This window comes from Corapipo altera, unplaced genomic scaffold (genome assembly GCF_003945725.1).
Source record: "Corapipo altera isolate COAL_440 unplaced genomic scaffold, ASM394572v1 64, whole genome shotgun sequence".
Classification (NCBI taxonomy): domain Eukaryota; kingdom Metazoa; phylum Chordata; class Aves; order Passeriformes; family Pipridae; genus Corapipo; species Corapipo altera.
In genome coordinates this window covers 7,852,684-7,873,777 of record NW_020884893.1, presented here as the reverse complement: position 1 = coordinate 7,873,777, position 21,094 = coordinate 7,852,684, and the positions used below count along the sequence as shown (strand labels likewise).

Genomic DNA, 21,094 nt, shown 5'->3' with positions numbered 1-21,094 from the left:
AGGAACAGGGCTGGGGACAGGAACAGGGCTGGGGACAGGAACAGGGCTGGGGACACCACTGCTCAGCACAGCGGAAAAACCCTCCTGGTCCCTTTTCATTAAGGAGATTAGAGCACAAACAATTACTGACGCTGGCATGGCTTCTGAGGGTAGGGAGATCTACAGTGCAGGTCAGAACCTGTAGCCTAGAGGCAGATGTAGGGCAAAACCTGACTCCATCCCCTTTCCTGTTGTGGATCTGAAGGATGCTCTCAGCAGCAGCCCCGGTATCCGTGAAGACACGACACAGGGATCGCGCTCCAACTCCGTTTAATGAGCTTTGTAACCAACTGGGACAGAAGGAGGTTTGAAATAAGTCAAACAACACTCATCTAGTCAAGGATTTTTTTTTTTTTTTTTAAGTAACGCCTTTAAGCTTATACTCAAGCATACAAAGCATAAATTTTACAAATTAAAAACAATAAAATCACCCTAGAGTAATGTAATGGCTTCCCCTGTATGTACAAGGAGCAGAAAGGAGGCAGAATTCTTTCCAGGTAATTTCACACATCTCAAATGCTACATAAATGCTCTCCACATGCTTTTCAATTTTTCTTTCAATGTGGGTGGAAGGAGCTGAAAGTGTTTCAATGAAATCATCTTAAAGAGAGAGAGGTACTTCACCTGGCTTCAAGGTGTATGTTTGCCTCTTCAAAAGTCTTGAGAGGAAATGCTTTACTCTAAATTCTGCTGTTAAGTTTCTGTGCAGCAGCCTCTGCTTTTCCAGCTATGTAAATTAAGCAGTTCAGTATTTCTCAAAGTACCACTAGCACTTCATCTTCAGGGAAGCCTGTGATCCCCCACCCTTCACAAATCCCTCCATTGTACAACAGAAGCAACCACAGCTCAGCTTAGATTTGACAGGCAGAAACAAAACACAGGAACAGCAAAGACAGTTACCAGGGAGGTGATGGCTTTGGGAAAAGGAGGGAGATTTGTAGCCTAATCAAAACACACTTGCTATGCAGCCTTTCTGCAGGGGCATATGACAGGATATTTTACAACCCAACTGCTTCACATACAAAGCATTAATGAAAAAAAAATCTGATTTGCTTTCACCAAAGGCAAGGCTGGGGGAGGACGAGTGAGTGCACCACCCTTAATGACCAGATCTGTCTGCCACCGTTGAGTTTGGAACAAATCTTCTTACAAAAGTGATTTTCATATTGTTCTAAATTCAGTGGAACAAAATATGTATTTTTACACTAAAGAAAACTGATCAAAGTGGCATTTAATAATATTTGTTAAAGTGGTTATCTAACAAAAATGGGTTAACAAAAGCCCATTCATTAGTAGTCACCAAATAAGACACTTCTCATGCATATGACAAAAGTTCATTCGTGTACTGAGACGTCTGTTTACTGTGTACAATATTTCCATAAATTATAATGTTTCACAGCCCCTACCATTCAAGAATATTTCAAACAGATTATATATTATATTTGTATATGCAAACTATTTTATATACACTAATATAAAGATCCTTAGAAGTACCAATATCACTACCTTTATGCTTTCTCTAAAATGCATAGCTTTCGAATATCTTCTTGCAGTTACCAAAAACTTTACAGATTAAAGCTGCTTATCAATGTGGCATGTTCATAAAAACAAAGTGAAATAGTTCTAGACTAATTTTATATTAAACCCCCTTAAAAAACGTGTTTATTTTTTAATGGAAAAAACCAGCAAGCTAGTGAAAATTCAAGTAAATCTACGCTCAATCGTTGCCCAAATACTCTATGGAATTAACTTAGCGTTCTAGGAGTACAGTGAACTTCTCACCCAGGGCTGTAATACTGCATTTCTCATGGAGAAAAATGCTAGTCATGCCACAAAACCGCACCACTTTCCACTTCAGCCGGGAGAAGCTTGACATGAGACTCAACAACACAAGTGTCAGAACAGAGGGAAAGCTGATCGGTTCTGTAGGAAGAAAGCAGAGCTATTCCAGTTTTGTTTCTGCAGTTTGTTATTAAACAAAGTTACATTAACCATACAGTTTCTCACAAACTAAAAGTTATACATGGTTTTCAGACATCAACCGACTTCAAAAAGAAAAAAAAAAATAATTAAAAAAATACCAAACAAAACAACCAAACCCACAACTGTTAAAAGTCTGGTGTTAGAATAACCAGCCTGGGTGAAGGAAAGCCAGGCTGCTGCTGTAGCTGGGGGGCTACTGACAGCTTGTTTGTTACATATAAACCTTAAGACCTCCATACCACAAATGCCTCTAAGTGGAGAACAGAACGATCAGTAAGAAATGGGAACAAATGATTTTGTTGCATCCATCATCTCGCTTAACCTTGGTGCTCTGCATCTCTCATAGCTGCTTAACAAACAATGGCTTCCCCCCACCCCCAAAAATAGCTACACAAGTAAAGTGTTCACAGTAATGCAATCAGTAACAGGTTTTGTTAGTTCCCTTAAGCCAGGTGTATCTGCAAAGCTTTATACAGTTTAATGCGTTAAGTATTCCAGTAAAATTAGGTGAAAACTAAGTTTCATTCTACAGGGTAATATCTACCATACAAGACTAGATTATGTACAGTATGGGACTGGTGTGACAACTGCCAGTGTCTCATGATGTTAAGCTATTTGACTCATCAGCTCGCTCTCTGCTCAGCAAAACTTGATATACAGACCTAAAAATCTAGAGATAGATTTGGCAAGATCAGTGCTTCCTACCACTGGGTACAGCCCAGTGTGCAGCGCTGCCATCGGTCGACCAGAACATCCCATACTCAGAAGATTACAATTTGCTGACTTGAAAGTCTGGACTTCACATGTCAAACATTAAAACTATAGTTCTAACTGGAGTGAGGACAGTCAGTAAACGAATACAGATGAAGATGAACTGCATCTCTTCAGAAAGGTATGGGAGAAGTGAGAAAATGGAAGTTTCTGGTATTAGACAGCCCTGCTCTGCTCAGCTCAAGGCATAAATACAGCCCAAGTAGCTCTAAAACTACAGTTCAGCAAGCATGAAGGCAGATCCTGCACAAGATGATGCATCAGAGGCTTCAACAAGCATCTCTCCCCACCACTTGATTCCCCAGCACAAGTCTTCCATCCTACAGACATCCAGTGGCCTTCAAAGCTGTATCAGCCACCTGGAACCACTGCAGTGTCTACAACTGCAAATGTAACACGGGGGGGAAAGGCCCCTGTCAACAAAAACCCTCAAATGCCTCTGGGGCCATTTTGGTCATTCACGAAAATTAAGGAAAACAAACTTATTTCCATCAATACTCCTCCTGAAAAGATGGGTCACTGATCCATTATGAACATAGCTCTCACCATATAAAGCACCAAGAAGTCTGAAACAAGGAAGGAAAAAAAAAAAAACCAAAAACCTAAAGTCCTTAAATTATGATTTACAAGTTTGTACACTATTTTCTAAGCAAAAGGTTGACCTTACCGCAAAGTTTATAGATGAAAACTTGACCAGTTACTTTTAAGGGGAATGTATATCTGGCTATAACTTAAAGGTAGAAAATATTCACTGTTCTATATACACATTTCAAACAGGAGACAGTTAAACTGAACTGAACAGTTGCCAATATAACTCCATATTAACTCACTGGCCACTAAACTAGGCATCAGCAGCCAATTAGAAAGCTTGAGTTCTGTACTTTTAAAAATGCTATTTTTCCTGTCCTGTTTAATTGTTTCTTTTTAAAAATGTATTATAGTGCATAGCCTAAGTCAGACTTTCAAAGAGATACAGCGCCTTTCAATGCAGTTTTTGCAGCATTTAAAAGGGACTTTTCTCCCTTCAAATTAGATGTTCATTGAAAAATCTGAATTGAGTGCTGTACTGTAGTAAAAATATTTCAGTCACAGACTGATATAAATGTATACTGTGCAGTACTAAGATTGTTTGATGTCCATCTGCACACATTTTACTTGGGCTCTTCGATCGTCCCCTTGCTGAGGTCTGTCATTTTGGGATATTTCACTTTCTTCTGGTCCAGCTCATTTTGAGCCCACAGTAGTAGTTTCAGTAATTTTGCCAACTTGGGTGTTGATTCACGATTTTCATAGTCTAGGACAGCTTGATTAACCTCACTCCACACCTGGAAAAGAAATACTGGAGTTCAGTGATAGTTTTCATAAGATTAACACTGCTAAAGTCACGCAGACATTGAGAAGATCACACCTAGGGTGCTAATTCCTCAGAAATGGTCAGGGCAAAGCTCCACAGATTATGAGCCTGGAGGAAACACAGAAGAGAGCCAAGCAGCTGAATACATTTTGAATACTAACACCAGGTTTTTTTGTTGCTCAAGAAACGCTTCTTTTGCAAACTGCTATATATGCCTTCTCTAAGCATTTCAAAAATATTTGGACATTATTTTCATAACGCAGGAATAAAAAGACATCAATTCCCTTTGAGAAAGCACTACCTTCTGTCGCTGCATCATGTTAAGCAAGTCTCCAAATGGTGACTCTTCAGGATTATCAAAGGCAAGCAGGGCCAGCGTGCGCTCCATTTCTGTCAGGCACTCCCTGCTCTCCTCCCCTTGTTCTGCTAATTGGGTCTGAGCAAATTCCAGAGCTGCCTCTGTCTCACGCTGCCGAATCAGTTCAATCAAGTGCTGTTGCTACACACGAAAGACAGGGAAGCAACATTAGCCACACAAATTAACAAATCCTCACTATTTCAAGAGTGCAAGATCGAGACATTAGCGTGTAATGTGAGGCAAACACTAATCCTTAACGTGACAGTTTGAGGTCAATTCTCAATGTGTGAGACAAGGAACAGCAACTTGTCTGCAAAAATCTACTGAAAAAGGGAACCTAGTGCTTTTGAGTAACAGGATTTGAAAAGATGGGTTACTACAGGAACTAGCAGGAATTCAGACTAACAGCAAGTGGAAGTTGGTAACTCACAGGCCACAGCTGCTGTTACAAGTTTTCAGGTTAATAACAGTATATGAATGTTCCTGCACCATGCCACAAAGTTTCCTATCACTACAAAACAAGGCCAGGAACACCTGAAATTGCATCCATGTTCACACACCTCCCAACATACTCTTAAATTTAAATCTTCACTACTTTCTCCTCTCTCTCTAAAACAAAGATAGTTTGCCACCTGTCCTTACCTGCAAGTGAAAGTAGAGATATCTGTTTGTATCCAGCAGTTCTGGATGGAGGCTGTTTATCAATGCAATGGCTTCCTGGATCTGTCCTTTCAATATCATCTCACGGATCTTTATTCTTTCATCCAGAGTCTCTAAATCAACACTGGGTTCAATTCCAGACTCCATCCGGAATTTCTCGGCTGCTTCTTTAAAGCCCTCTGAAAAAGAAACCGTTTTACCCATAAAATATGTTTCATGAAGTGCTTTAAAACAAAACCCATCAGCTTGGATGAAAATATTTGAGTGTTGCTCATGCACTTTGGGGGTTTAAAGATTAATCTGAAATTCTGAAAAATGCTTTATTTAAGAAGGCATTTAGCCAACACAGACCTAAATGTAAATGCTTAATTCCTTCTGGAGTCATGTGTCCTCATCCTCCAAAGATGCAACTTGTAGTTCAATACCTCTTGACTTGGGAGCCTATTTTATACTTAAATCGAGCACTGCACTTCTTGCAAAATGGGATTGTTAAAATCACATTTTCAAAACCTGTGTGGTTTTGCTTCACCCTCCAAACTCCAGATCTGTTTACAGAGATCTGGCAGTTTTACTGAGAAGAAAATAGACAAGAAAAATGAATTTTGTTTCTCACATCCTATTTTTTTAACACTCTAACAGCTATTTTAAACCCCTATTTAGACACAAAACTGATTTACACCACCCACTATGATGCTCTTCCTTCAACCCAGAGGCTTCACCTCCACCCCAACATAAACAGGGGTGTAGATGGATACAAACACCTCCACCCTAGCACAACTTCCTGGGAATTAGGCATGCAGCCTAATTGCCAGGAACAGTTCCCAAGGGGTTTGGAGTGTTCCAAGTATGAAGTAAGGCCATGTGCTGAAGGGGTTAATATTCTGGTCTCAAACTATTTTAACAGTTCCCTTTTAGAGTTTATCTTTCTGCACAGTTAAAACTTGCTTCTGATATTGCTTCAGACTGTTATTTAACAACAGCAGCTTTTCTTGAGCTCTGTTTTAATGGCACAAAAAAAGACATCCCAGAGAAGCAAGTCATATTTATTTACAGCACTGCAGAAACCACTTTGTTTTCTCTCTCTTTCAGTCAAGAGTTCAGGTTTGTAAATGTTATTTCTGTTCCAAAGAATCTGAATCTTTGTCAGCTTCCAGCTAAGAGAACACCAGAGCAGTTGGACTTTGCTCAGAGAAGCCAAGAGCAATAACTAGTTTGTTAAAGCCCTTAATTCCCCTCCATCCAGTGCCATATTCTAGCCCACTGTCTGATAAAGTAGGTTTATTTAAGATCCTCCAAGCATCTCCCCTCATTTTTACCTGTGACAAGGTAGTTCATGATAAGGCGGTTCATGTCTGCTCTCTGGATATGCAAGTTATTAAGTTTTTCCATCCATTCATCTTTCGTGATTTCATCAGGTTTTTCTGCATAACTCATCCTGGACTCTAACTACAAGAAAAGAAAAGCATCTCATTTAACGTGATTCAAGAAGAAATGTGTTTAATGTGTGTAAGAACTGTGTTACTGCCCTTTTCAGAGCTTTCTATGAGCTCTTTTAAATTAATAATCCAAAAGGGAGTCTTTTATTTCAAACCACAGGTTTACATTTTTCTCCTCCTCGTTCCTGCACTCTTTCACATCTATTTACCAGGCTCTAAAAGCTGCTTTCAGCAACCTCAGAATAGAAAATTCAAATACCATCTCCTTTTACTTACTCTTAAAACCATTCCATATAAATCTCGCTTAGAACTTACACAGGACCTGCAGCATCACCGTGTGAAACAAATGAATCAGAGTCTGACAGCCAGCCAGAAAGACTGTGACAAACACGTAAAGCAATGCCTATGTAAACAGTATTTGCTTTAAATTGTCACCAAAACCTGGGAAAGCTGCATACATTGTACAGGTACAAAACTGTCCACGATACCTTACCCAACGTGCAACTGAACGTACAACCAGCTCTGCTTCGCTGTCCCCAAAAGTTCTCCTGTCAACGCTACTGAACTGATGTCTCCCGGTGTTTTTCTGGGCAATATTTTAGCTTAGATTCGCACGCAAAGCACTTCACCAAAGGCCCATTTAACGATTTCTGCCTCCAACAAGTCACGACCACAGGGCAGCGACAGGGGGAGGAGAGGCGGCAACAACAGCAACAGGCACCGCCATCCTCTTAGACAAGACCACCCTCTCCGACGAGCGGCAGCGCGACCCCTCATCGCCTCCTCCGCCGCTTCCAACAGGTTTTCCCTTCTCCAACTCCTGGAACTCGGACAGCCGGGGTAGGACCCACCCCGGGGGGGGCCGCGATCGCCGCCGGCCCCGCGCTCCGCCGCTCCCAACCACGCTGCGGGAACGGCGCTCCCGCCGCTCCGCGCCACCGCCGCTGCTGCTGCCGAGGCCCGACCCCCGCCCGCTGGGGACTCCGGGGCTTCCCCTCCGCTCCAGCCCGGCCCGGCCCGGCCCGGCCCGGCCGTTCGCGCGTCCAGGCCACGGGAGCGCTGGTCCACGGGAGCGGTGGGCCGCGCTCGCCACAGGCCCGGCGCCTCCGCAGGGTGAGGGACAGGGCGAGGGTGAGGGGCAGGGCCGCGCTCCCCCCGCGCCCCGGGCCCGGTGCGGCGCCCCCCCCGCCGCCATCTTACCGCGCGCGCCCGGGGCCGCTCCGACGCACGAACGCGGGGCCTCCGCCGCCTCCGCCAGGCCGCAGGCGCGCGCGGGGTCTCGCGAGAGCCGCCGCCGCGGCTCAGCGGCCAATCAGCGCGCGGGGAGCGCGGGGCGAGGACGCGCGACCATCGAGTCGGGCCCAGGTACCACAGAGACGGCGGCGCCGCGGGGCGCCGCGGCGGGATGGGCGGCCCGGGGGCGGTGGGCGCGGGGCAACGCTGAGGGGCCGGGGCCGCCTTCTGCTCGGGAGCCCGCTCCGAGCGCGGCCCCACCGCCAACAGCCGAGGCAGAGGCTGGTCCGATCCGTGCCCGGCCGGGGGTCCTGCACGGACACGGCGCGATCCGGCTGCCGGGGAGAGGGTCTCTGTGGGCACGGCCTGCGATGTCCTGTGCGGTCCCGCCAGGTTCCGCCCGTGTTGGTAACGGTGGGCTGAGGGCTCGCATCGATGATCTCCGTCAAACGTGTAGCGGCTGCTGAGGAGCTGATGAACCCACTGCGGGTTTGTGAGTCACTGCAGAAAACGCGATGCTGCCAAAATGGGTTGTTTCACCCGCTGTGCAAAGGCCAATCCACAGGCAGAGGCGACGTGTTTGATTTATTTACAGTTCTGCACAGAAACGGGTGATGGATGGCAAATCCACAAAGCCAGCATGCCAACTATCACAACTTTTTACTATTTACACATTTTAGCAAACAAAGGACTTAGTGTTCATTGGGTACAAGTTACACAGTTATTAATTAATATTCTACCTTCTATTGGTTAATGAGTCACTTCTCATACTAATTACTGCAATGCTTATCCTTCTCATCTTCTGGGTCAGTGGGTTTCTTGGGTCGATGGTCACGATCTGCCCGTGCCAGAATCACCTTTTACCCACTTGGAGCTGGTTCAGCACAATTGCTGAGTTGGCTTTATCAGTTTCTTCCTTATCTTGGGAATTCTGCCAGGTGTCCTTGTGGCCCGTAAATTCTGCATTCTTTGTGTCCACTGTCAGTGGTACATCCTTCCCAAGCCTTGTTAACCTCCCCCCAGGTCTGAGATCACTAAAGCAGGTCATGCCCTAAAACCTTAGCAAGGCAATTCCATCAACAAGTAGTTTGTCTTTCCAACACCTGGACGTCACTTGGAGTTGTTGGCTGCTCTTGGAGTTGTTGGCTGCTCTCTCTTTCACAGATTAAATCTCCTTTCTTGTTGTTTAGGCTTGAAAGTATTCAAAGATCAAACATCAAAGAACAATCTTTCTTAAGAAAACTTTACATAGTCCACATTTTGCAGCAACACCTTGATTTGTAAATTTAAAGGGAGAACAGGCTTAAAATATATACTTTTATGTGTGAAATGCTGCAAATGATACCCCTGAGGAAAAGGCAATTTCACTCACACAGACTGGGAATGTGGACATGATTGTGCATTTTTCACTCTTGTTTTTGTGACTGTGCAATAAAGCCCAGCTTCCAAAACCCACTTTCATTACAATTGTGCTTACGTTGAAACTGAGAAAACTTACAATGTAATAGATTGTTTATTTATTAATCACAGAGTATCCTGAGTTGGGAGGGACCCACAAGGATCATTGAAGTCCAACTCCTGGCCCTGCACAGGACAGAACTATTACGAAGTATGTTTTTGTTTCCTCCTGTTTTCATTCCTTAATCCATCTCAGTAAACACTGCACCTGTCTGGAATCCAATTGAAATCCATGTTACCAACTCATGAGGAAAAATGTGCAGGATTGGAGTCAAAACCTCACACATCCAGCTGCCTAAAGGCTCTTCAGGTGCACAGTTCAGGTGTGTCCTTGTGGCCTCAGGGGTCTCCTGTCATCCTTAGGACCCCTCAGAGACCACGAGGTGTGGGTGTTTCTGGGTGCCAGTGTCCCAAAAGGTGACAGAAGGAACAAAGCATGTAAATGGGAGTTAACTCTCTGTAGCTGTTTATAGCAGCTTGGATCCTGGAGAGTGGTTTGGGCAGTTTAATCACAGTTAACGGGCTTTTCCTAGGAAGGCTCCATGCGTTGGATGGGCAGATCCAGAGAACGTTCCCCTCACAGCAATCCACAGCTTGGATCCAGAGGAAAGTGTTGCAGCGGCAATTTGCCATTTGGTTTTCTGAAACGGATGGAGTAGGATAGGAAAACCAAAGCAAACCCCAGTGGAGCGAGCAGAGGTGGGGAGCACAGCTGCCCTGAGCAGGTGGGTTCTGCAGCAGCTCCGCTGCCACGTTCACCCCGTGAGGGAGTTCATCGTGAGCGGACCCCGCTTGGCACTGATAAAACCCTGTGGTTTCGCTCCGGCCCCTGCACCCTCACGTGTAATGACTTAAAGCTGCCGTTCCCGGGAGGTGAAATCAGCCCGCGTTTGCCATAAGAGAGCCGGGAGCAGGTGTGAGAGGAGCGGGTCGGGCCTCTCGCTGGTGGCGGCAGAAGGGCACGGTGCGGGCGCGGGGAGCCCCCGGGCAGCAGCGCTCTGAGGGGCCGGGGCTGAGGCGCCGCCGCTCTCCCACTCGGGTCCTCCGGGAGCCGCGCGCCAGGGGCGGCGCTCTGGGCCCCGCGCCGCCATCTCGGTGGCGGCGGGGGCGGAGCGGCCCCGCCCGGCGCTGCCGCGGTGCGAGGAGGAAATGGCGGCGCGGCTCGGCTGAGACCCGCGGCGGCGGCGGCGAGACCCCCATCCCCTGCCCGCGGTGAGTGAGGGAGGGAGGCGGGCGGGGAAGCACCGGGACGGGAGGGGAGCGGGAACGGGGCCGCCGCGGCGGCGGGGAGGTCGCGGGAGAGGCGGCGCGGCCGCCTTTGGGCTCGCTCTAAAATGGAGGCGGGCGGGCAGCCCGGGGTGGAGGGGGGGGCTTTGAGGGGACGAGCGGGGCGCGGGCACGGCCCGGTCCGGAGGAACCGGCGGCTCCACGCGGGTTCCCCGGGGAAGCCCTTGGGTCCCGCTGCGGCGGGGCCGGGGCGGAGCGGGCGCTCCTCGGGCGGAGCGGGCTGAGGGCGGCTCCTCCATCTTGGGGGGGAAGGAGAGCGGAGCAGAGGCCGCGTGTGCTCGGAGCCCGTCGCCGTCACGGCCAAGCCGACGCCGAGGAGCTGCTCCGGGAGGGCCCCACCGGCTGTACCCGCCGCTCCAGGGCGGTTCTCCGGTCCGGGGGAGGCCGGGGAGGGGCAGAGCCCTTGGGGAGCCAGAAACCCAACCGAGCCCGACCGAAACCGACCCGGGCCGGAGGACGAGGGGGGGAGGCTGAACCTGACCTGCCTTGGGGAGATGTTTGTTTTCCCTGGGCATCTCCTTCTGGGTGAGTTAAACACGAGGAGTTGAACTTCTTCGTGTTCTGCTGACTCTTTTTTGGAGGGAGGAAAGGAGGGTGTGAATATTTAGACGGTAGGAATCGTGAGCTCGTTTTAAATATTTAATAAGTTCATTCTCAATAACCATCCTCTATCTCTGGCACTAATGTACTTAAATGGCACTAAATGTGCTTAAATATTGTCTCTTAGAGGTGATGGTAGTTCGGAGCTGTTTATTTGCCTTTGCAAAAGCCATTCTTTGGTGACGACCAAATTTTGTTTCGTACAGTTAAATAGTTTTTAGAATAATTTATATCTCCAAGTGATGGCAGTGTTTTAGCTATGAAAATCTTACCATTTGAGCTTGTAATTTTTAACTTGGAAAGAATGTTAGAGTCTAGTCGTGTTATAAAATGAATGTGTGTTACACTCTCCCTTCGGTTTTTAAGTTTAGTAATTCCAAACAGTGTAACACGGTGTTTTTCTTGCGCGGGCTTTTCTTTCCAGGAACTTCAGGGCGACAAGAAATGCTGATTCCTTTTATTTAACTCAAAAGGATGTATATAGCATTCCTGAATTCCCTGGTTTATTTTTTTTCCTGGATAATGGAGTTGAGATTTTTCTTTAGAAACAGCTCTTTTGAATATTTAGTCATCAAAGCCTTTTTTTAAGTAAATTCTTTGGCAGCTGATGCTCAACCATATTTTGCCGTATTTTATGAGGACTTTTTTCACTTTTTTGTCCTGTTTTTCTCAGTTTTCTTGCAACTTGTAATTTGAATTAGTTTAGCTTCAGCTGTCTTGGTGCTACTTCTACAAACAAAATTTGCCAGCTGTTTAAGCAATTTAACTGCTGGTCAATGAAAAATGATGTGTAGTTACTGTACAAGTGTAGCATATACTGTGTTAATTGTAACAGATATTTTAGGTTGTGCTCCACTTTTATGTGTGCCAGCTGCTTGTTATCATTCCGTGACATTTGGAACTTTCTGTAGGAATAAATATAGAAGTAAGCTCAAAATAGCTGTTCAGTTAGGCCTTAAATTTTTTCCCTTGACAGTTCCAGAAACATGTCACGCATAAAGGTGTTTTAATGCACTTTTGTAGAATGATCAAGGCTCATGTAGACCTTCAGCCTCCTTTGAGACTGCAAGGTTCTAGTGATTTGCAAATCAAATAATTGGTATTTTCAAGACTAGCCTGTAAATAATGTCTCTTACAAAGTTTTTGTGTTGTTTGTTTCTTTAAGGGCTATTTTAGTTGATTTCTGTTGGTATGCAAATGAAGGCTTTGCTCTGCTGCAAATATATGTACACTTCAGAAATGTCTACAGATTTTAAAACTGCTGAAATGTAAAATAACAATATAAACTATATATAAATAATATAGTTGTAATATAATATATAAATATATAAAATTTTATATATACTGTATATCTAAATATATAGTAAACATAAAAATATAATGTACTTTAGGGTATAAATATAATATCAATAGAAAATAATATAAACAATAATATACCCAATATAATATATATACCCAATATAATATATATACCCAATAATATATACCCAATATAATATATAATTGACCCAGTGCTTCTTGGGTGTGTTTCATGTAACTAAGAGATGTCTTTTGAGTTAACAAAACAAACAACACCAAACCCCTGAAACTCCCCAAAGCAATGCAAATCAAGTCTAGGTTAGTAAATAAAATTGAATAAACACTTTTTCAGTGTCTGGTGGACTCACCAAAAGCCAATGTTTGTTCTACTTTAATCCGGCTTCACCACTAAGATTGTTCTGGCAGTTGGTTACATAATTTGCTTCTGGTTTAAGATAGTAATTGTCTTTATAGCTGTAACTTACAGTGGTGGGATTTTATTTCTGTACAGCCTGAAACTTAACTGGAGATATTAGTGGGGAGAGGAAGGGCAAAGGTTATAGGGGTTGGGCTGAGAGTTACAAAATGTGACTGATAGAAGCAGAAGGAGGACCTGCACTTGTCAAGAGCAAGATGAGATGGTTTTAGCTGACAGAAGTGGTGATGTCTGTCTGCACTGGTTTTATTCTCTGGTGCACTTTCTCTTGTAGTGCTACAAATAGCAGGGCAGTGGTAGGAGAGTTAATATAAGTGAGATTTACCCAAGAGCTGGTTCCTGTTTGTGCAGCCAAGCCTGTGTCCTCACTGGGGAATCTTCACTCAGCTGCCAGTTAACACTTGGAGGGTTGAACTGCTCTGAAGTTTTTATCTAACACAGCTTCTGAGACCAGGGGATACTTCACAGCTGATGATGGTCTCAAGACCACTGATAGACCTTTAGGTTAAAAAGCTTAAATTTCCAGTTAGGGAGCTAAGACACACAGATTAAATATGCATTGTGTGTGTTCTCCCAGTAAAGCCTAATCAAAACTGGAAACTCAGCTGTGCTTACTGCATCTTTATTAACATAATCAGAGTGTTGTAATTGCCGTGTTTCACCAAATTTTCAAGAACTTAATTTCTGTTTTACTTTGTTAAATGGGGTCATTTTATGAAATAAGAATAAAAATGATAGCTGGTCCCAGAGGTTATATTTTAGCTCCTTTTTTACAAATGAAATAAGAAGAAAAAGTGTAAACCCACATGATTTTGTTTTCTCCAACAGCTTCACTGATAGGGTCAGAAATTATAAATTATTTAAAAGTAAGCAAACTGTGGGATGGGAAAGAGTTAAACTGTGAGGTTCTTGGATTTAGCTGTTGGGATTACAGCTGAGTGTTCTTAACAGCCCTGATAAAGAACTAACGGCCTTGGTGTGGAGGATTGCCAGAGGGGGTGAATCTCCTTCCCAAAGAGCAGTGTTTTCTGGGCATTTGCTGAAGAGATCAAGTTCAGTAGCAGAAATTGAACATTAGTTAAATAAATAGTATGGTTTTTGCTAAATATTTTCATTCGAAGTGATGGAAAGGGAATGGTGGAGATATTTACCCCATCAGAGGTAGTTTTATGGTCTAAACTTACAACCACAGCTTGTAAGATTGGTGAGTTCTGGGGCCTTTAGAAGGTTTCTTTTACAGAGATGTGTGCTTGGTTTTCAAATCTAAGCTTTTGACTATGGAAAGCTGCCTTCTTTGCTTTTTAATCTCTATAAAAGGGAAAAAGAAACCAGCAGAGCTCTCTGTGCTGCCTTGGTTCTGCTCACAACTTTCCCTGATGAGCAAAATCTGTTTGTTACCTGATTTTTGCTCGTACTGTTCGGACCCTGAGAGCAGAAGTAAACCTGACCCAAAAATCCAGTTTTATTTTGGTTTGGGGTAAATTTTCATTGTTAGGGCAGGTATGGGATTATCCTACTCAGAAGGATGTGAGTAAAGGCTACAGAAGGTATTGTAGGAGTAGTAAAACAGAGAAAGTCTGTTAGTAAGTCAGTGTCTGCCTGGGCTGTTAACCACCCATGGAGCTCTGACTTGAAAATAAAAATTACATGTATATGATACTTTTCTTTCCTCTCAACATTAGTTAATTTTGCATTTTACAAATGCAGAAAACACTACAATCAATATGAATTTTGCTTCTCAAGCAGTTAAGGGCCTCCTATGTTGGAGAATGTGACAGTGTAAGTGCCTCGTGTTGAGGGTTGCTGGAGTTCTGTCAGTGCAGTTGTCACAGTTTTCTCCCCAGCTACTGACACAGAGCTGTGCTGGCAAAACCTCTCCTGCCTACACAGATACCATAGAATCCATTTGCTAATGTAACTTTTTCTTTCAAGGCATTTGAGTGAATCTCAAAGTCTTTTTTGCCCCCCTGAGATGAGCTGCTTCCTGCTCGGAGGGGCCTGTGTGTGAAGGAGCTGTGGTTCTGTGTGCAGCTGCACTGGGGTGGTGCTCACCTGCCCCACCCTGCAAACAGCACACACAGGTGAAAGTACAGTTTTGCAGGTGGAATTGCACCAATAGAGGCACTTATACCAGCAGGGCTCTCTTGATTGGGGGTTGTAGCCCTTAACTAATTAATGTTCCTGACTTGGGCAGCTGAGACAGGGAACATGTGTAGTATAGATATCACCTGTTATTAAATAACAGGTTTGCCAGATTTCTGATGGGCCTGTTGCCAAAGTGCCTTAAATGTTTCTATGAAAATTGCTTTTTAGCTGAATTTAACTGAGAACTTCAGTGTGGTTCAAAGAAGCACTTTTTGCTACTTATCCAGAACAAAATACTGCTCTAATACCTGGTGCTGTTCTAATTCTGCAGCAGGACCTGCCCAGTGGTTCATCCCTTCTTTCCTTGATTTTTTTTTTTTTCTGACTATTCTGATCCTTTGTGCTGCAATATGAAATAAGAGGGTTTTTAAAAAATATTTTGCTTGGGAAGATGATTTTCTGGCCTGAAAGAAATCAAAATAAACTTCAGTGTTCGTATTATGTTTTGCATAAACCAGGGAGCTGCTCTGTGGTTTTGCTTGGAGCATTTATCATACTGTGGAGTGTGACATTGTCTTTGCTCTCTGACTGCTCCTGTGCCCAGTGTGTGTGTGCTGATAATCTGATAATCTGCTGCTGTGCACACACATTAAATTCATCACTTGCAGGAGGTCCCACATTCACTGCAAATTCACATTCCCACATTCCCCTGCGTGCACAGGGTTCCAGCCTGAGGCACTGACCTTCTTAGGAGGCTTCCAGAAGGTAAGTGAGCAGCCTGACAGAAACCATGGAAAATGTGGTGTGTTTTAGTTTCAGACACACAGCAGAGAGGGTTTATAATAATGTGTGACTAAAGACATATTCATTTGGAAAGGTTTATTTGTTTATTATTACAAGTACAGAGACCAAGTGAATGTGTCTGTTCTTTTTAAGGGAAGTTGTTTCTTCTTGAAATTCATCCATTTTCCTATTTTAAAAAGTAAGCTGCCAAGTTGTTTTGCTGTAAAGTTTTTTTTGTTAATTTAGAATATTTCTTCACTGTTTTTGACTTTAAAAAGTATTGATCCTGGGAAATTTACAAATGTATTGAATCTCATTTTTCATGAGAGAAAAATCTGGAAGTAAAATTGATAATTGTTTCTGCCTCTTTGGAAAGTTAAAAAAAGGAAGTAATTAGTGTTCACATTTTAAATCTCACTAGTTGATTGGTGTCAGCACCATGTATTGGCAGTACCTGCTGTCATGTAGATGTGCACTTACTGGGCTCTCACAGATTTCTTGGAAAAAATGTCAGTGAGATTGAGCAAGGAGATCTCAACAGATGGGTAGAAGCCTCTGAATTAAATTTTTTCCCTGGCCCCATCTGGAGATCTGATCATCTTGGTGTGCTCAGGTGTCTCTGGGGAGCTTTTCCCTCTGTGCTGTGGGTACATCACACCCTTTCTTCCCACCACCTTCAAAGAGTGAGGAGTCTTTGTCCTCTGGTTCAACCACTTGTATCCTAGGGCAGCCTGATCTCCCAGGCTAATCCATTCAGTTCTTTTCCATTACTTTTGGGAGGAACTTGATGGCCACACCCCAACACTGAAAAATAGTCTTTACAAGCAGTGGAGCGAGTCTCTAAAGGGAGGGGAGGGCAGAAGCAGCAGCCTGGGTGGATGTGAGGTGTGGGACTGTCCTGTGGGTGTCTGTGGTGCCATCCCTGACAAATTAATGCCACGTTGTGTCTGTGCATCAGAGGATGAACTACTGCTCTGATGGTGAAAGCTACCTTAAAACTAGATCTTGGTGATACTTTTGTCTTAATTTGGCTGTAGCACTGTTCATATTTGCCTGGCATTATTCCTGCTTCCTGCAGTTTAAGAAGGGTGCACATTTCTAAAATTAGTCTCTGTTCTTGAGGAACATGGCTGTATTACTGAGTTAGGTGTTGCTCAGTCTGCATCTTGCAACTTTAAAAGCTTGTTAATTTTTTTAAATGGGAATAATATATCAACTCTAGAATAGGAAGGAATGAACTGTCACTTCTATGTTTTTAGTATTGCAGGTAGATGAGGTGGTAGCTTTGTTTGTAATCTTGAAATTAATTGTGTTTAATGATAGCCAGCAAAGCACTTACAGAAAAGTGTTACAGATTTTGAAGTGTTATTTCTTTTTGGTTTTATTCTTCTAGGTCTAACTATAGCCATTGAAAGACTTTGATTTTATGCAACTTTTATTTTTAATATGATCTTTCAAATGTAAACTTCTGGCATAAAACTTTTGTATTTACCAGAGATACCTGGACTTTGACCTTGAACTGCAGCTTGTCTGCAGCAGTCAAACAGTGAGATAGTAAATTATTTGGAGTGCAGGGGAGGAGTTTGGGATCACAACAATTTTCTTGTCTCACAACATCCAAAGTCCTAAAGCTTTTCAACTCTCCTTGCCTCTTATCACAACGTTCCCATTTCACAACTGTTTGGAAGGTGTTTCCCTTCTTTGATAAGATGCTTAAATGGGTAAGCAGTGCATACATTTTATATGAAAATGAAAGGCCATATGCCAGTTTTTCTGGGGTATCTGATTTCCTCTTGCTTTCCATGCAAGTAGAGTTGTCTGTTCTTGGACCCTTCATGGCTGAGCAGATGGAGGGAGCACCCCCAGCCCTGTGTGCAGGTGGCAGTCCCCAGTGCCAGGGCAGAGCCTGTTCCCTGCTGCTCTTGGGGTCAGCGTGTTGTCCACGGTCTCACTGGAACTGCTTGTTCATGTACAAAGTAGGTGTTGCCCTACTGGCATCCTTTGGGCTGCTTTTGTAGTGCTTGTTGATGTAAGGGATTCATTTTGGTGCTGCTTAGCAGAAAGTGCAGGTTTCCCAGCTGTCACTTTTGACAAATAGGGATGCAAAGTAATTTTTAATGGGATCAATCTTCTGAGTGGGAATGCATGAGCTAAACCATGCCAGCATTTCTTTGGTTTGCATCAGCAATTATGTTCTTATATGAGTTCTCAGGCAATAATTTTTTTTTAATGTAATACTGCTATATTTTCTTATTAAGAATTTTTTAACACTTTAAGGAACCTGTCATAGACCAAGCCCAGTGTCTTTTACAGGGAGTTAAGTCAGCAGACAGTGTAAATTGTGGTTAGAATAGCTGTTACATCATTCTGGAAAGGATGCTTTCTGCCCTGTTCATAACATCCTGTAGTTTCTTTAAGAAGCCTCTCCTGGATATTTTGGTTCCAGCCAAATACCTTGCATATCATATTTTCTGATTCTGAAGAAATTCACTGAAAAAGTGCAACTAAAGGGCAGTTACAAGTCATGCTAATTGATTGAAGCTGTATCCCAAATGTTGGCATAGACTGGATTTTTGTAAGAACATGAAATTCATCACTGGTGAACAACACCTGCCTTGAATACCTGGAAGTTATAAGATTGTTATACTTTGAATTTCTTTGCAGATCCAAAGAGTCTTCTGTCTTCTCACTAACCCTCGTGTTCACAACTTTATATTGTCTGTTGTGGCTGGTTTTTTTCTGCTGTGGCCATTGAGTTTCCATAATGTGTCTAAAACAGTAACTGGAGCCTTGGTATGAAAGTATGCATGAAATATTCCAAAATCAAAAACTAATAGATGTCAGGTATTAATCATTTGGATTAAAGCATTTGTGCAAGGGGCTGGTATAATCTCTAATAAAACACTAGAGTGGGTGCAGATTACAGCAAATTGGCTGAGTATTGAAGAGTCCTGACATCCAAGCTCAGGGGTAAGGTGCAGCCTGTTTTGTTACCTGGCTGTGACCATGAGAATTGACATTAATGAGGAAATAAAGATCACTAGTCTTTCATACACATTCCTCAGGAAACTAAATAAAATCCCCCCAGTAAGCTGAAACTAAAGAATTTACCCTGAATACTGACAGACTTTGTTTTGTACATAAACTCTCAGATAAAGGAGAAATTAGGTTAAACATTTAACATTTTATTACTAAGATGCCTTTCAAGATTTTTTTTTTTTTTAAATGAAGTCTTCCCAGTTAACTGAGGCAGGGAATTCTTAATGCAGTTAAAATACTGAGTTCTAGAAAAGACAAAACCTTTATGTGTTCAGAGGACCCACTGAGCTTTTACTTCCTCTTCAGGGAAATAAGAGGAAAAAATAGAAGTGGAGATCCTGATCTGAATGTCTGTTTATAGGTGATTTATTGAATTGGCCTTTATCTAAAATACAAACATAAAAAAGGTGGGTGTTCTTTAAAACTTTGCTCTGTCATGGTCAGATTAAGATGCTGTATTGGGGCATCTTAAAAAGGGTTTAATGAAGTCACCACCAGCAGATCCAGGTGTCTTCCCTGCAGGTGCTGCCGTTCACATCTCAGCTCTGTGTTACTGGCAGAGATAATCTCTCTCCTCTTTAGCCCGGGATTTGTAAAGTCTTGGGTTACAGTGGGAAGCTGTAGGTAACTGTGCTTTGGGTGAGGTTTTGTCTGAATGAGAGAGGGAGAATGTATTTACAGAAAATGGAGTGAGATTGTGAGCGGTGGTTTTGGGTTTTGTTTGTTTAATGAGGGTGTGTTGGAGGAGAGATTTTTAATATGTACTCTGAGGTGTTGCAGTAGCAAGATTTGAAATTTGGGAATACCTTTTCTGTCTCTTGTTAAATTGGCTGCTGACTCCGCTCTGGAATTTCTTCAGTCCGTGTCTGCTGAAAACCACAAGTGTTTACAGTAGCTGGAGTAAACGTTTCCTTAACTGAATGTTCTTTCTCCTGATACTGTGCATCAGCTTTATGCTCCACTTGTAGATAAGGGACTCTTCTGTTTCACTAGAATGCTCCTGCTACCACAGCAACTCTTGATTTGTGTTTTTAAATTCATTTATAGTTGATTTGAAAAACTTAGATATTTGCACATTGGAGACTTTCTCCCAGAAGCTGTTAACCTCAGGAGAAAGCAGAGGGCCTTTTGAATAAGCAGCAGTTATTAAATATTAGTTTTCCCTTCTGTCCCATCAGTTAGAGAGATTCTTGCTTCAGTTTTTTCAGAGGTACAGAATATTCTTCTATATATAGTAATTGGAGTTGGATCAGGGGTTGGACTTGATATCTTGGAGGTCTTTTCCAACCCAATCTATTCTATGATTCTATGATTCTTTCTAAAGGAGTCATGGCAAAAAGACAGGGTGATGCTGATGGGAGTTGTCTGTTAGGGGAAATACAATAATTCTCATTTTTCAGCTAGAACTTCCAGTTTCAGAAACATGATTAATATGTTGTATTAGGAGGAATAAGTAAACTTATCATGGATGTTCAGTTCCTTTAAAACAAGATGACCAGTTTGCTGCTTCAGTTGACATTTCTGACAGTATCTCAGCTGCAATTGAATAGTGATTTAGTGAACTTGAGAACAAAATGAACAAAAAGTCCCACTGAATTTGGAAGAGAAACAAGTATTTGAAGACTTCCAAAGCTGCTGTAGTACTAAATATTTTTGTAGGCAGTTAGTAGACTGTTTGCTTAGAAGTGCAAAGTGTAATTGTGAGTTAAGGCTTCCATCCTTCTATGTTTTAATATTTGATTTTTCAGCTACTTTTAGGCACTTAAGTTTAACCTGTATTAAGATGCAGTTCTGAAAGAACAGGTTCATGTAAAATAAGTTTGACACTTCCTCTGTCTTTCATGAAAAATGTGGCAGAGGAAAAAATGGAGATACTAAATAATAATAAAAAAGGACCAAGCATTTTACAGCAAATGCAAAGAGTCTGTAATTTTGGTGTTTTAAGTATACTCTATGTTTATATGACTCAAATTTGAAATTATTTTAAAATTTCAGTTCTGTAAAAGTTTTTTCCTGTAGATAACGGAGATGATACAGGAAATAGCAATGAGATAACAGCTGCTAAAGCAAAAAGAATTATTCTGGTACAGAATCTCTTGATTTTCAGTGATGCTTGGTGCTAATGCTGCTCCATGGTCAGTCAGAGCTGCAGGCTGTGCTCTGTGCAGCCACTGGGTGGGGGGTGACTAACGCTGGAAAATGTCCATTGTGTTCAGCCAGTCCTCCCTCCCTGGTTCTGGTTTTGGACTGTTGTGGTGACACAGCTCCATGAC

General features: G+C 43.1%; 2 protein-coding genes across 5 annotated transcripts in view; one reads left to right on the top strand and one right to left on the bottom strand.

Annotated features, from left to right (window-relative positions):
• Positions 1–292: 292 nt before the first annotated feature.
• GID8 (GID complex subunit 8 homolog) lies at positions 293–7,883 on the bottom strand. 2 transcript variants are annotated; one of them, XM_027646174.1, is made up of 5 exons: positions 7,802–7,883; positions 6,482–6,611; positions 5,148–5,344; positions 4,449–4,646; positions 293–4,118 (listed from the first exon to the last, which is right to left on the bottom strand). In XM_027646174.1, exons 2-5 carry the CDS (start codon positions 6,597–6,599, stop codon positions 3,945–3,947), a joined length of 687 nt encoding a protein of 228 aa, XP_027501975.1. In that variant the 5' UTR covers positions 6,600–6,611; positions 7,802–7,883; the 3' UTR covers positions 293–3,944. The 2 variants fall into 2 exon arrangements, with proteins under 2 accessions (XP_027501975.1, XP_027501974.1); XM_027646173.1 differs by lacking the exon at positions 7,802–7,883 and adding an exon at positions 7,095–7,494.
• Positions 7,884–7,948: 65 nt separating this feature from the next.
• The window catches only part of DIDO1 (death inducer-obliterator 1), a 52,285-nt gene continuing 39,139 nt past the window's right edge, over positions 7,949–21,094 (top strand). The window contains exon 1 of one of the 3 annotated variants that reach the window (XM_027646172.1): positions 7,949–7,966. The gene's annotated coding sequence lies outside the window, so the exon portion shown is untranslated. Of the gene's footprint in view, positions 7,967–10,380; positions 10,505–10,908; positions 11,105–21,094 lie in introns of those variants that run through there. The other 2 variants (XM_027646171.1, XM_027646170.1) reach the window with 2 other exon arrangements.

Bases quoted from the DNA above. Each gene is read 5' to 3' on its own strand.
- GID8 (XM_027646174.1), bottom strand. From the start codon at position 6,599: ATGAGTTATGCAGAAAAACCTGATGAAATCACGAAAGATGAATGGATG. The intron at 5,345-6,481 runs GTAAAAATGAGG...TTTCTTTTTCAG, and splicing joins CATGAACTACCTTGTCACAG to AGGGCTTTAAAGAAGCAGCC. The intron at 4,119-4,448 runs GTAGTGCTTTCT...TTTCTTTTCCAG, and splicing joins ACATGATGCAGCGACAGAAG to GTGTGGAGTGAGGTTAATCA.